At 42.2% G+C, this 14,720-nt stretch overlaps 1 protein-coding gene across 1 annotated transcript; it reads left to right on the top strand.

Moving 5' to 3' along the window:
• The first annotated feature begins 661 nt into the window (after positions 1-661).
• TCAP (titin-cap) lies at positions 662-5,732 on the top strand. Its single transcript, XM_077459710.1, has 2 exons — positions 662-881; positions 4,351-5,732. Exons 1-2 carry the CDS (start codon positions 745-747, stop codon positions 4,766-4,768), a joined length of 555 nt encoding a protein of 184 aa, XP_077315836.1. The 5' UTR covers positions 662-744; the 3' UTR covers positions 4,769-5,732.
• The last annotated feature ends 8,988 nt before the right edge of the window (positions 5,733-14,720 follow it).

The raw sequence follows: 14,720 nt of genomic DNA, 5'->3' as shown, positions 1-14,720 counted from the left end.
CAGCTTGAGCCGAATTCCGTCGGACTTCCGTTGGGAAAACCATAAGAGCTTTTTCCGACGAGAATTCCGATCGTGTGTACGCGGCATTAACGTGAGGATTACCAGGTGAAAATGCAAGGAAAAGCCTTAAAAAAAAACAACTAATGCCACCACATCTAAAAATAGTGAAATATTATAACTTTATGTTTTTAGGAATAATGCCATGTTAAAAAGGCAGAGGGTGGATTTATTTAAAGCAGCTTGTGCACTGCAGTGAGCGTTCATATTCTGCTTCAGCAAAAATGTATCTTTCACCCGTAAATCATTCCACGCACTCACCCCTTAATCTCTACAATGTGTACTACAGTAGGTATGATATAACCAAAGTCCTTTATCAGCACTCTCTGATGATACCTTCCTGTAAGTGATGGGCAGCATGTTGTGCATTTTCTTCTGGGAATTGCAGCACTGATCCTGATGGGAATGATGGATAGCAATCCCCACATCTTAGTGCAATGAGCATGTTCCTATAAGCAGTGACAACTGGGCATAATTCCATATCAGTCCCATGTGTCACTGAGTGGTCACTGTGTGGGTGTGAGGTAAAGGGAGGGGGTGAGGATGACTCCTCTTGCAGATATAGATTGTTGGAATGAAAATAGGATCTCCGAAAACTATATAAAGGCAGAGTAGCATGTGAACAGGACTCAAAGCAAACAGAGCAATCACAGTCACTGCAATCTGTTAAAAAATACTTAGTCCAAGATGAAGCCAGAAACATATGAAACCCATACCTCTCTGACTGATCTAAGCTGCGAGGTGAAAGAGGACAACAGAGCTCGTAGGGAGCACTATTCTGCAGAATGGTTGGATACATCAATTTACAGCAGACCAGAAGAGAGGTGAGATACAACTTGCAATGCTTAAGGGAGACAACCAAATGGCATATTATTCCTTCAAATTGCTTTCTACAAACTGTTTTGCTATTTTTACCAAATGCACTAGTTTAACTGTTCTTCATCTGTGCTTTTTAATGTTAATTTATAGCATCCACGATAGTGGTTTGACTCTGCTGCTTTGACAACATAGTAACTCTGGATTGTTTGGTTGGGTTAGATCAGCGATTCTCAACCAGGGTTCCTCCAGATGATGCCAGGGGTTCCTTCAGCTGTGGTTGATTGACATATCATTAGATGGTACCTATATATCGTTTTGGGGTCAACTCCACTTGGCAGAGCCAGTTGCATGATCTTTTTAGCTGTCTGTAAAGATGGTATTCTGACCACGCTTGTGAGGGGGGAATTCTTACCAATGATCTCCAATGTACGGGGCAATAATTTGGTATTAGCAAGGGTTCCCCTAGACCTAAAAATAATTTCAAGGGTTCTTCTGGGATGAAAACGTTGAGAGAGGCTGTGTTCGATAATAGCAGTGTGTTGTATTCTATGCTTAGCTGATAAGCAAGACTTAAAAATATAAATATGTAGAACAATGAAAAATAATAACTGCCCTAGTAAATGTGTGTTCGGTAATTTAGAAGTGGATAAGTAGATAGATAGATAGATGGATAGATAGAGTGAGTCTCAAATGCATGTCATAGTGTATTTTGGTGTACAGTTTGAAGTTATATTTTGGCACAAATGTTAGAAATTCGCTATGAAGAGTAATATTCAGGGCCGTCTTTAGGGCAGGGCAAAAGGGGCAGCTGCCCTGGGCCTTGTCATTGTTGTGGGGCCCAAAGCAGCTGCCTCATACTTGCTAACTATCCCAGTTTAAATTCCCTTGTCCTTTGAGTGTACAAATGACTCACCTGCAGACCCTGTGTTACATGTAAATAACTAGCATTCATATGCAAATAGCTGTGGCCCGTGGCATTGATATGTAAATAAAGGCGGAATTCATATGTATATCATGCCATCCTGCAGTGAGGAGATGATGTACTATATTCTCTAGCAACCAATCAGTGAGCAGTATTCCTGTATAGTAATCTCTAGCAACCAATCAACAAGCAGCAATCATTTGCTGTAACCTCTAGCAACTAATCAGTGAGCCGTAATATGTGCTGTAACCTCTAGCAATCAGTCAGTAAGCAGTAATCATATGCTGTAACCGGTGGCAACCAATTGCAATTGCTGCCTGATCTGATACAGTAAAGTGATTTAAATCTAGCTGCTATTTATTGTATCAGAGCAGATGGAGAGTGAAATTGCAGGGGGGGGGGGGGGGGGAGAAATGTTTTGCCCAGGGTCCAATTAATATTAAAGATGGCTCTGGTAATATTGAACTCATTGATAGTTCTGCCAGGAGGGAAACAAAAAAATAATAGCTTCCTTGTAGACATATGCTCATCAGCAATTTAGAAAAGGATAGATAGATAGATAGATAGATAGATAGATAGATAGATAGATAGATAGATAGATAGATAGATAGATAGATAGATAGATAGATAGATAGATAGATAGATAGATAGATAGAGTGAGTCTCAAATGTATGTCATAGAAACCTGTATTTTGGTGTACGGCTTAAAGTTATGTTTTGGCACAAATGATGGCATTTCGCTATGAAGGGTAATGTTAAACTCATTGATAGTTCTGCCAGGAGGCAAACAAAAATAATAACTTCCCTAGTAGACATATGCTCAGCAGTAAATTAGAAGAGGATATGTAGATAGATAGTGTGAAATCAATGTCAAGCCAACTTGTATTTTGGTGTTAGGCTTAAAGTTACGTTGTGGAACAAATGTTGGCATTTTGCTAGGATGAGTCATATTAAATCCATTAATAGTTCTGCCAGGAGGCAAGGTCATGAAGACAGAAGAAAGGTCAAAGCCATAAAAAGTACACAGATTAAATAACAAATAGAGGATGTAGACTTCTAATGACATAGGTAGTTATTTACGAAAGGCAAATCCACTTTGAACTACAAGTGCAAAGTACACTTAAAATTACACTGAAAGTGCACTTGGAAGTGCAGTCGCTGTAGATCCGAGGGGGACATGCAAGGAAAATAAAAAACAGCATTTTAGCTTGCACATGACTGGATAATAAAATCAGCAGAGCTTCCCCTCGTTTCAGATCTACCCCTCAGATTTACAGTGACTGCCCTTACAAGTGCACTTTCAGTGCAATTTCAAGTGCACTTTGCACTTGTAGTTTGCAACTGTAGTGCAAAGTGGATTTGTCTTTTCGTAAATAACCTCCATAATCTTTTAAACCAATGGTTGGTATGTCAATAATTGATAAGGATGTTAAATAATAGGATGAATAATTGATGACGTATTTATAAGAATCTTTGAAGGACTATTAAATATGAAAGGCAAAAAGGGCTACTAGTAGCTTTTACATTTAACATGAAAGATCCTGTGTGTGTAAAGGATGATATACTTAGCACTCTATTTGAAATTACTGAAATTCTTATAATTCTTTATGTTATTCCCTATAAAAGGCTAAAAAGGCTCACCAGAATGTGTCTTTAATGCAATGAGTTTGAGCCTTGGACATGAAGCTGTATGTAAAAATAGCAAAGAAATTAAAATAGCAAATAAATTAAAATAGAGAGATCCCATGTGTGTGTAAAGGCTGAGATACTTAGCACTGTATTTCAATTTACTGAGAAACCAAATTCTGATCATTTTTTGTTATTTACTGTAGAAGGCTAAAAAAAAAAAAGGCTCACCAGAATTTTCCTGGATCCAGGAGCATGAAGCTGTATGTAAAAATAGCAAAGGAATTAAAATAGAAACCTTTGTGCATATACAAAGGATTAATATTAGTTCCTGTTATATAAACTGTTGTTGAGTTGCGAATTATCTTTTCCGTCCCCCTCCCTGTGAGTGCTACAATAATGGAAAAAGGAGATACCCTTGAACTGACTATCTACAATATAACAGCTTTCCTTCCTTGGAGGGTACTGTACTATCTGACCCAGAAGCATAGCTAACTTGCTCCAAAAATAAAATTATCATAAGCCGATCCATTTTTTTTTTTTAAATCATGGTACTTAGGTGCATGCTCTCCATGCATCAACCAGGGTTCCTTCACTGGAACAGGGTCAAGCTGATATTCTTGGCTCCATGCTATTGTTTTCCATAAGGTAGGCCAGTAGTTAAACTATAACAATTATAAAATTCTGATGTAATTGTCAGCCTTATGGACAAATTTCACTGGCAATTTCATAAACATTTTTTTGCAATTGTAATACTGTGGTCTCTGCCTTCCCTGTGCCCTGGGCAGCTGCCCATGCTTCTTCTCACCAGTTACTCGTCTTAATTAACTAGACTGGATCTTAAAAGTGGGGAAAGGGTTGATGTTGGTTATATGTTTGCACAACTATTTCTGATAGCAAGGTTTGTTTTTATGTTCTGCTTTACAGATGCAGTGCCCGTGATGCTGATGTCCAGAGAAGGGAAAGCTTCAGACAACAGGGTCAGACACAATTCCTGGTCCAGCGTTCTCCAGCCCAGATCATGAAAATGGGTCGCCTAGGTCACCACTATACCCAATACAAGTTGCCATACCAGCAAATGCTGCCCTTGCCCATCTTCAAGCTAGCCGATCTCACCACTAAGATTGACCGTATGGCAACACCACCTCAGCTACGCAGCATGATTGACTTTGAGAGGGCCCTCTCAAACCCTGGCACTGATGGCCTATGTCAAGACAAGACCCCAGTCTCACAAATCACCAAAGAGCTCCCTCCAGTGATGCAACCGGCACGCATGGAGTTTGTCAAGCCTGGGCTGGCCAATTCCTTCTCCAGGTCTGTGTCTCAGGAGGCACAGAGAGGCTAATGAGCAATGATGGAATGAGACAGCACTGTGTACCAGCTCATCTACTGTATATTTTTGTCTTAGAAAGGCCAGTTTAGAATGCAGTGTGTCTGCATATTGTTTGCACTAGTTTTTCACTTACTGAAGTGGTGTCCAATAGCAATCCATCAATCAGCAAATCCATTTAGGAAGTTAAAACTACGTGTTGAATCCACAACCACGCCATAATTTTCTCTGGCTTAATTTAGACCCACATTAAAAAGCTTTCTAAGCAAAATAGACTTAATTCCAAAGTCATGACAGATATTAAGTTGGATTTCATGGGTTGGAGCTGGATAGATTTTTCAGTCGTTGAAAGTTTTGAAATGTGTTTTTCTTGCCGTGAATGAAAGATTAGTGAGCATCTTGAAAAATCCAGGTTTCCAAGATGTGTCTGGTAAGAGGCAATTGTGATAAATCGGGCAAAACGCCCCTATTTGGATGCAATCGGTTTACCATGGACTCTGGTAAAAGTCACTGTATGTAAAGGCAAGTGTAGGTTTGAAACAGCCTAAAGGGGGCACTTGAAAAGGATCCAATCCATGATTCCCTGGTGGCATGTATTAGTCTGTACTTTAATCTCTTCGCTGACAGAGCTGCTACATATTGCTGTCTCTTACTGCTCTTGTATGTCAGTAAAGAAGCTATATTTATAAGGACAGTACTGTAGGTGAGAAGGTAACAAATGGAAAGTCATGATGACTTGGAGATGTCGCCCTTGGGTGGTAGGGCTGAAATGATTCAGTGACCAACTATGACAGATCTTGGAGATGCAATCTACTACCTACAGATCGCTCTGGCCTTCTAGAAGTTAAATGTGTTCCAAATAACACATAGTTTGTTGCTTTGGATAACATATACTTTGCACAGTTTTATATGTAGTTTTATATGTAGATTTTAAAAATTGTATTTTTTTAGATGTAATAAAATGAATACATATGTATAATTATGTGTATGTCCATTCTTATCATAAAGACATACATTGTGCAAACTGCAATGGATCTCTATTTTTGTGGTTCAAAGGTGAAATCTGATTAATGCACATCATTGATGGTCCTTGCCCTGCCATTCTTAAAGCTGAACTCCAGACAAACGTTCACTGAAATATTTTCCTCAATAGCCACAAAGGATACAAGGTCCAGACATCTGTTGCGTGTATACAACACCCTCCAGTGTGTGGTTTGCATAGATATCTGGCAGCAAGAGCTGTTTGTAAGAGACATGGAGCTTCATATCAGGTAATTGGCCTACTTAAACAATGTTACATAGTTAGTAAGGTTGAATAAAGACACCAGTCCATCCAGTTCAACCTAAGTGAGTGTCTACAATTGTCCCTATCCCTGTACATTGCACACTCACATCGGTCCTTACACTCAAGGAGCCCACAATCCAAGGTCCCCATTCATATACTAGGGTGAATTTTTGGACAGAAGCCGATTAATCTACCAGCATGTCTTTGGAGTGTGGGAGGAAACCAGAGTACCCGGAGGAAACCCACGCAGGCACAGGGAGAACATGCAAACTCCAGGCAGGTAGTGTTGTGGTTGGGATTCGAACCAGCAACCCTTTTAACTGCTAGGTGAGAGTGCTACCCACTACACCACTGTGTCACCCGCCTGCAGTCATGTTGGGGCCTTCCTTCTTCTAAAGACACCAATGTAATTGGCTACAGAAAAATGGCAACTGATAAAACACAGGATGCCAACTCACCGGGGCCAAAACTAAACCATTAATGTAAGATGGCTTCATCCATAGGAGAGTTCCCTCAGACACATTTTGCCCCCCTTTGGGCTTAATCGTTGAGAAAACATAATTAGGCATGCTTCCCCTGACCAAAGACTTAATGGGGCATGCTTCAGCAGTGGGAGACATTTTTCTACCCAATGACCACCAGTGTAAGGGGCAGCGCTGAAAGCTGAAAAATGGCATTGTCATGTTACAACCAAAGACATAAATGTATTTTATTGGGATTTTATGTGTTTTTTTTTTGGGGATGTCTCTACCAGCTTTGCACATCTAGAGAGTGCCATTCTTCTTTGCAAAATAACTCAAGCTCTGTTAAATTGGATGGAGAGCGCCTGTGAACAGCAATTTTCAAGTCTTCCCACAGATTCTCAATTGGATTTAGGTCTGGACTTTGGGGCATTCTTACACATGAATAGGCTTTGATCTAAACCATTCCATTGTAGCTCTGGCTGTACGTTTTATTGTTGTTGTCTTGTTGAAAGGTAACCCTCTGCCCCAGTCGCAAGTCTTTTGCCAACTCTAATAGGTTTTATTCTAAGATTGCCCTGTATTTGGCTCCATCCATCTTCCCATCAACTCTGACCAGCTTCCCTGTCCCTGCTGAAGAAAAGTATCCCCACAACATGATGCTGCCACCACCATGTTTCACAGTGGGGATGGTGTGTTCAGGGTGATGTACAGTGTTATTTTTCCGCCACACATAGCGTTTTGCTTTTAGGCCAAAAAGTTAAATTTTGGTCTCATCTGACCAGAGCACCTTCTTCCACATGTTTGCTGTGTCCCCCACATGGCTTCTCGCAAACTGCAAACAGGACTTCTTATGGCTTTTTTTCAACAATAGCTTTCTTCTTGCCACTCTTCCATAAAGGTCAGATTGGTGGAGTGCACGACTAATAGTTGTCCTGTGCACAGATTCTCCCACCTGAGCTGTGGATCTCTGCAGCGTTACCATGGGCCTCTTGGCTGCTTCTCTGATTAATGCTCTCCTTGGCTGGCCTGTCAGTTTAGGTGGATGGCCATGTCTTGGTAGGTTTACAGTTGTGCCATACTCTTTCCATTTTTGGATGATGGATTGAACAGTGCTCTGTGAGATGTTCAAAGCTTGGGATATTTTTTTATAACCTAACCCTGCTTTAAAATTCTTCACAACACAATCTCTGATCTATCTAGTGTGTTCCTTGGCATTCATGTTGCTGTTTGTTCACTAAGGTTCTCTAACAAACCTCTGAGAGCTTCACAGAACAGCTGCATTTATACTGAGATTAAATTACACACAGGTGGACTCTATTTACTAATTAGGTGACTTCTGAAGGCAATTGGTTCCACTAGATTTTAGTTAGGGGTATCAGAGTAAAGGCGGCTGAATACAAATACACAGCACACATTTCACATATATATTTGTAAAAAAAAACAAATGAAAACCATTTATAATTTTCCTTCCACTTCACAATTTTGTGCCTCTTTGGGTTGGTCTATCACATACAATCCCAACTAAATACATTTATGTTTTTGGTTGTAACATGACAAAATGTGGAAAATTTCAAGGGGTGAATACTTTTTCAAGGCACTGTATACATTATGCTGTACTCTACATATTCTTAACCCCTATACTCTATATGCCATATTAAATGTTACATACTGCTTACCACTGCACTTTACACTATGATGCACTTTACATACTCTTGACCCAGCATTCTATATGTGATGTTGTACATTACATATTCAGCCTGCACTTTTGTGGACAACTATTACCAGTAAATGGGGCATACTGTACAGTTGGACAACATATGCAAGTTGACACTCGAGGAAGAAAGCCATGTACAAAGTCAACAACAGCCAATAATTACTTGGAAAAGGACTTTACATTTTTGCATGATAAGTCACAAATCGGATCTCAGGAAGCTTGATGTCTTAGCATTGCCTCGTAGCACCAAAGTAGACATTCCAGTTTAAGACTCTTTTCTAAATCCGACTTTGAAATGCTTGGGGGCACCCGGCTGCCTAACATGAAAACACAGGGTTATGAACTTTGGCAGATTGTAACTAGAGATACAGAAACACACACACACATGCACGCACACAAACATCCAATCACACACAAATGCAAATACTAGGGTGACCACATGTCCCGGATTGCCCAGGACAGTCCCGCATTTTGTAGGTCTGTCCCAGATACCAGGTTATTTCATTCCAGGACAATACAGTGTCCCGGAATAAAACTGACACAAAAATCCCCCCTTCCGGGCAAATCTGATGGCCCCAAAAACGACCGCCACATTGCCGCTTTACTCACGGACAGTACTTGTCCGGGCGGGGAATGTCTGGAGAGGTGCAATCCCCACCCCCTGCTTGTGATTGGAGAAATTATAAATCCCACCTCTTGTGTCTAGTCACTGAGCCAGCATTGGAACGCCAGGACAATTACTGTCAGTGAGTAAAGTGGCATTGCGGCAACCTTTTTTGGGGGCATAAACAGTGCTTTTTGGTAGAGAATGCACCCAGCCCCCCGGCTGTGCTGTGATTAGTTACAGCACAAGCTGATTTTTGGGAAGGTGGGGGTGTCCCTGAATGGCAGTTTGGAAATGTGGTCACCCTGGCACATACACCATGCTTCCCAACTTTTATACCTGACAATGAGGGACACTTTGTGAAAAGGATGTACGCAGTGTGCTTCTGATTGGCCAGAGCTGGCACACAACCACACTGACCAATCAGGACCAGGATCAATTCTGACATCCCACAACCCCCCCCCCCCCCCCCCCCCTTGTTATGAAGGAGAGGGGGAGGTGTTATGTAGGCCTAACACAGAGTTATGACTCCCCAGCACACTCCCTGTCCTAGAGTGACAACACTGCTAGTACGGTTGTCACAGTAGTACTGGAAGTGCATTAATGGCAGGACTACGAGGTAGAAATAAAGTTAAATCTAAGGACCAGTAAGCTGCAAAACTATCAATTCCTGTTCTTGGATTTAGATATGTTTAAGGAATGCAAATATCACTCTCTCTGTGCTGATACATAAAGGACTTATCTAGTCATGCAGTGCCGCCTACCGCTCCGCTTGCTGTGCCTGGGACCTGTCTTTATTCCTCTAGGCTCCACAGGTAGCACAGCGAAGAGTGATTTACACGGTGCATTCATGGTTAAATACTGGACACTCCCACACTGACTGATGGGAGGTATGACATACACAGACACACACATACACATGTAAACACACATACACTCACTCACATACATACATTCACTCATATACATATGTAACGTATGGGCGCAGGTGTGCCCAGGGTAGTTCCTCAAATTGGCCAATAGGTCTCACTATAGTTAGAGTCTGGAGCCTTTGCAGTGGCAGTAGGCAGTGTAGTTGCCAAGGAGGAACCCAGAGTAGTGAGTGGGGTGTTACCATAGAGGGTACAAGCCCTACCCCTGCCAGTACAGAGTATCATGGGAAAGAAGGCTCTAAATAGTCTGGAGGTAGTCCACCTGTTGGCTAATAGTCATAGGAAGCATTGCACGGACCAGGCCTAGGCACATATGTAATCTCTGAGGCTCTATTTCTGTTGATTTTGATTTAGGGGTGAAGCAGGGATGTAGAGGTATAGGACTTTTGCCACTACTTGCATTTCCTTTGCATAGGATCCTTGACTCTGGCAAATCCCCTAAAAAGGTAGCGGCTCCTCAACGCGGCTTTCTGCTTGTTATTGCTCTTTTTGTTGTTTGCAAGTTAAAAGGAATGTGCCTGTAGGCAGGCTTCTCCTACCCATACAGTACACACGACCTGCACATGCAGCTGAACAACCGTGTCTAAAGACAGAGCTTCAGGCAATTGATTGGTTCCTACGCCAAGCTCACACCTTGTTCACGTGCACAGATGCAGGCCATAGGCCATTCTCTGTCATATCCTTCTGGTCATCAGTCCATTAACTCCTTAACACCTGGATCACCTCTCATAGAGGCCAATGTTGTCCATGGTCCAGGTTAGAGCTCTGGGAATCCATGCAAACACTCGGGGGCCCATGTTACACAGGGGGCTAGTTCACCTAACATGTTCTACCTGAGGGGGGAATCTTCTCTCACCTCTAGGAGGGTGATTCCAGTCCCTTAAGCACCACCAGCTCCTGAGCCAACCAGGCACTTCACAATTTAACTCCTTTACACTCTTCTATTAAAGTTAACCCATGACACTCTATAGACACAGTCCTTCCCCGACTGAGACAACAATGAGGCAATGATTTGCTGGAAAATTTACTGAATTTCTTCAGAAATTACCAACTTACAGCCATCCACAATTCGATAAATTCGTTGGTGTACATTGATCAGCCATAACTTTATAATCACTGATGGTTAGGTTAATAACATTGCTTATCTCCTTACAATGGCATCTGAAAGTTGAGGGGATATATTAGGCAGCAAGTAAACATTTTGACACTGAAGTTGATGTGTTGAAAGAAGAGGAATGGGCATTACAGTTTGTTGTGTATGGGGCTGTGTAGCCGCAGACCAGTCAGGGTGTCCATGCTTACCCGTGATGGTGTCCACAGCCAAAAGCACCTACAATGGGCATGTGAGCATCAGAACTATACCACGGAGCAAAGGAAGAAGGTGGCCTGGTCTGATGAATCACATTTCCTTTTACATCATGTGGATGACCGGGTGCTTGTGTGTCGCTTACCTGGGAAGACATAGCACCAGGATGAACTATGAGAAGAAAGCAAGCTGGTGGAGGCAGTGTGATGCTTTGGGCAGTCTTCTGCTGGGAAACCTTGGGTCCTGCCATTCATGTGCATGTTATTGACACGTACCACCTACCTAAAACATTGTTGCTGTTTCCATGCAGGAGTATACTCCTGCATGGAAACAGTTTTTCCTGATGGCAGTGGTCTCTTTCAGCAGGATATCATACCCTGCCACACTGCAAAAATGGTTTGGGGACACAGCAACAAGTTTGAGGTGTTGAGATACCCTTCAAATTATCCAGCTCTGAATCCAGTTGAGCATCTGTGGGATGTATTAGAAAAACAAGTCTGATTCATGGAGGCCTCACCTCATATATTACAGGACTTAAAAGATCTGCTACTAACGGCTTGGTGCCAGATACCACAGCATACCTTCCGAGGTCTAGTGATGTCCATGCATTGATTGATCAGGGTGGTTTTGCCAACAAAAGTGGCTCTTTTGGGGGCAAAAGAAAGACCCACTCAATATTAGGCGGGTGTTCATAAAGTTATGGCTGATAGATGTATATAATCACACATAAAATTCCACAACATGTGGCATTAATAGTGCAAACAAGTTGCTCCACCTTTGGGGTTCTGCATAACCATTCCATATGTAGCACTACCCCCTTATGAGTTGCTGGTGTCCCGAGTCCCCACTCCTGCACAGTCGGTCACACAGCATTTCCTTCATACCCTCCAGTCAGGCCTTGGCTTGTTTTTGATGCTTTATTAGGGGTTGATAACTTGGATGGGGTAGGGTATTATGGAATGCCGAACTTGAAAAATGTCCAGAACTATGCACAAAAGGACACATGCACCCTATTTACAAAAAGTCCACTTTTCCTTCCTCCTGCACAAACTTGGCTTCTCAGCAAAGCACACACTGCTTTAACCTCCCTGGCGGTATGATTATGTCAGGAATTATGTACCAAAAGCGGCACAATTTTTTGCATGGAAATTTGGTGTTATGTATTATAGGCCTGCAATTCTTAGTAATTACTTACTTAAAACTGACCAAACAAGACTCTAGTAGACATCCCAGATGTGATAAAGTTTGAAACACAAAATCATGAATTATAATCTAATAAATAATATAATTTTATTCAATAATGTTATGCGAAATAATGAAATTTGTCAAACAAAGAAAATTCTATAAGCATCCTGAGTGTGATAAATTTTGAAACAAGGTACAGCACACAGTCCAACATCACAATCCGGACAATAGAACCGGCTTTCTTTTCGGACTTTCTTTCCATTGCTATCTCTCTTTGAACAGCAAACCATGCACATCCTGGTAGGTGCTGCCTTTTTTGCGGTTGGCGGTATGTAGTCCATAAAGTGACGACCTGTTCTGACCGCAACGTCAACAGCACATCGTCCAGGTGTGTTCACAGCTACTGATGGTGTCTGGTGTTTGACAAAAATCTGCTCAGCCACCTTGCAGATAAAATCAGCATGAACAAGAGGCTTTTCACTCTTTTCTCTGTATAGAATATATGAATTCCAAAGGCATTGTTCCAGAAGATGCCGGAAAATCTTTTTATAATGTAGCGGGGTCTCTTTAAGAACTATAAAACTACTGTTCCCAGAACCCTGCTGGTTCCCAGGATGCTTTGAGTTATGCCCCAGAGACTTATGGGGGAGGAAATATAAGGAGGGGGAGAGGCCTAGTTCGCTCTCTTTGGACACCCCCTCTCTCCTAGCAAGAGGAGGTCTGTGCTGAACTGCTGAAAGCACAAGGCCTGAAGCCTGGGCCTTGTGCTCTTTTCCAAAGAGCTCTCTGCCAGCTTAGTTGCACCTGAGAGACATTTTCTCATCTTTGCTGCAGTACACCAGAAGGATTGAAGACTGGGAGGTCGGTGGATTCCTGTTCCTAGACGAAAAGGCAGAGAAACCGGACTTGGACTTGTCCGAGTGGTGAGAGCTGTTTAAAGACAGATGCTTTATCTTTATTATACGTTTGGATTACAAAGTTGTTCTTCAAGTGCACCACCGAAAGATTGCTAGCGAATATTGTTTTACTGGACTTCCATTTAGATCAGTCAGGCCTGACTGCATAGGTAGACAGTGCTGGGTGTTTACCCATGTGGGGAAGTAGCTGAAAAAGGGCAGCGCTAGAGTTGCATAGCAATACTTTATTATGCTGATTACTCTGTTTATCTTTATCACTGGTTACTGCAGGGACCTGTTTATGTGTTGCAATCCAAATGTTTGATTCATGTTATTCCTTTTATAAAAACAATAAGTAAAGTCAGTTATATACTTTCAAGGATTGTCTATGAGCTTGAGTTATCCACCAACGCACACACACATATTTAGAGTATAAGTGATTTAATGTGTATTGCTAGATACTAACTGTGCCAAAGTGGGTAGTGCAGATTGCCGGGGGGTTGGCGGAGCTGTGCTCAGGACCCAAACCAAACTTGCGGCCCTCTTAAGTGAGGGTATCGCTATAATAATATTTTTTTTGCTGTTTGCGCATAGCCGGATAAAATGTCATTGCCTGATCGGCTCTGTCGAACCCCTCCCATAGTGCACTTATAGTCTATCACGACTTGTGGCTTCAGCACATCTTTCCCACGTTTGTTGTGGACCATGGTAGTGGAGGTATTGTGCACAGTGCTCATGAGACACACGTCCTTCTTGTCTTGATATCGCATTGCCATCATCTTACCCTTCTGCCAGGCAACCATTTCTCAGTTTTTTTATTTTTTCTTGGCAAACATAGATGGCATGTCACGTCGGTTAGGCCTAATGGTACCATAGGCATCAGTCTTGTTTTGTAGCAAAAACTCAAACAGTTCCGGAGACATGTAGAAATTGTCCATGGTCACACAACATCCCTGGTTCAGCAATGGCTCCAGCAGTGTAAGGACTGATGATGTGGCCATACCATTGCCGCTGTACCTGGGATTGAACTTCGTGCCTTTAACGGTGTAAATGACCGAATTCCAGATGTACCCAGTGGATGACTCGCAGAGCATGTAGGATTTGATGCCAAACCGTGCTCTTTTGGATGCAATAAACTGTATCCAGCTTAGGCGTCCCTTGTAGGCCATCAAACTTTCATCCATGCTGACGTCCCTTTCTGGCACGTAGGTCCGTTGGAAATTGGTCACGATAATTTGGCATACCTCCCAGTTTTTGTTTCGTTTGGTTGCAGGATGCGTGGCCTCATCAAACTCTTCATTGTTCGTGAAGTGGAAATACTTCATGATGAGGAAAAACCGGTATTCGGACATAACGGGGCCAAAAAACGGAGTGGCCAGTAATTTATTGGTGGTCCAGTACCATTTCTGGAGCGGTTTTCCCACCACTCCCTGAAGAATAATGAGTCCCAGAAACTGCCAGATGTCCTCCTTGGTCACTGGTTCCCACTTTCTGCCTCGGGAAAACCTGGCATGCAGTGTAGCGGATTGCTGTTCTTGGTAGCAATTTGTCTCTGTGACAATTTTTTCAATTACCTTCTCA

This window comes from Lithobates pipiens, unplaced genomic scaffold (genome assembly GCF_037356315.1).
Source record: "Lithobates pipiens isolate NorthernLeopardFrog02 unplaced genomic scaffold, aLitPip1_a1.2 Scaffold_28, whole genome shotgun sequence".
Classification (NCBI taxonomy): Eukaryota; Metazoa; Chordata; class Amphibia; order Anura; family Ranidae; genus Lithobates; species Lithobates pipiens.
The sequence above is the reverse complement of the archived record's forward strand: the minus strand, read 5'-3'. Positions and strand labels throughout refer to the sequence as shown.

Coding starts and splice junctions, on each gene's coding strand:
- TCAP (XM_077459710.1), top strand. CDS start 745: ATGAAGCCAGAAACATATGAAACCCATACCTCTCTGACTGATCTAAGC. Junction 882..4,350: donor TACAGCAGACCAGAAGAGAG/GTGAGATACAAC, acceptor TCTGCTTTACAG/ATGCAGTGCCCGTGATGCTG.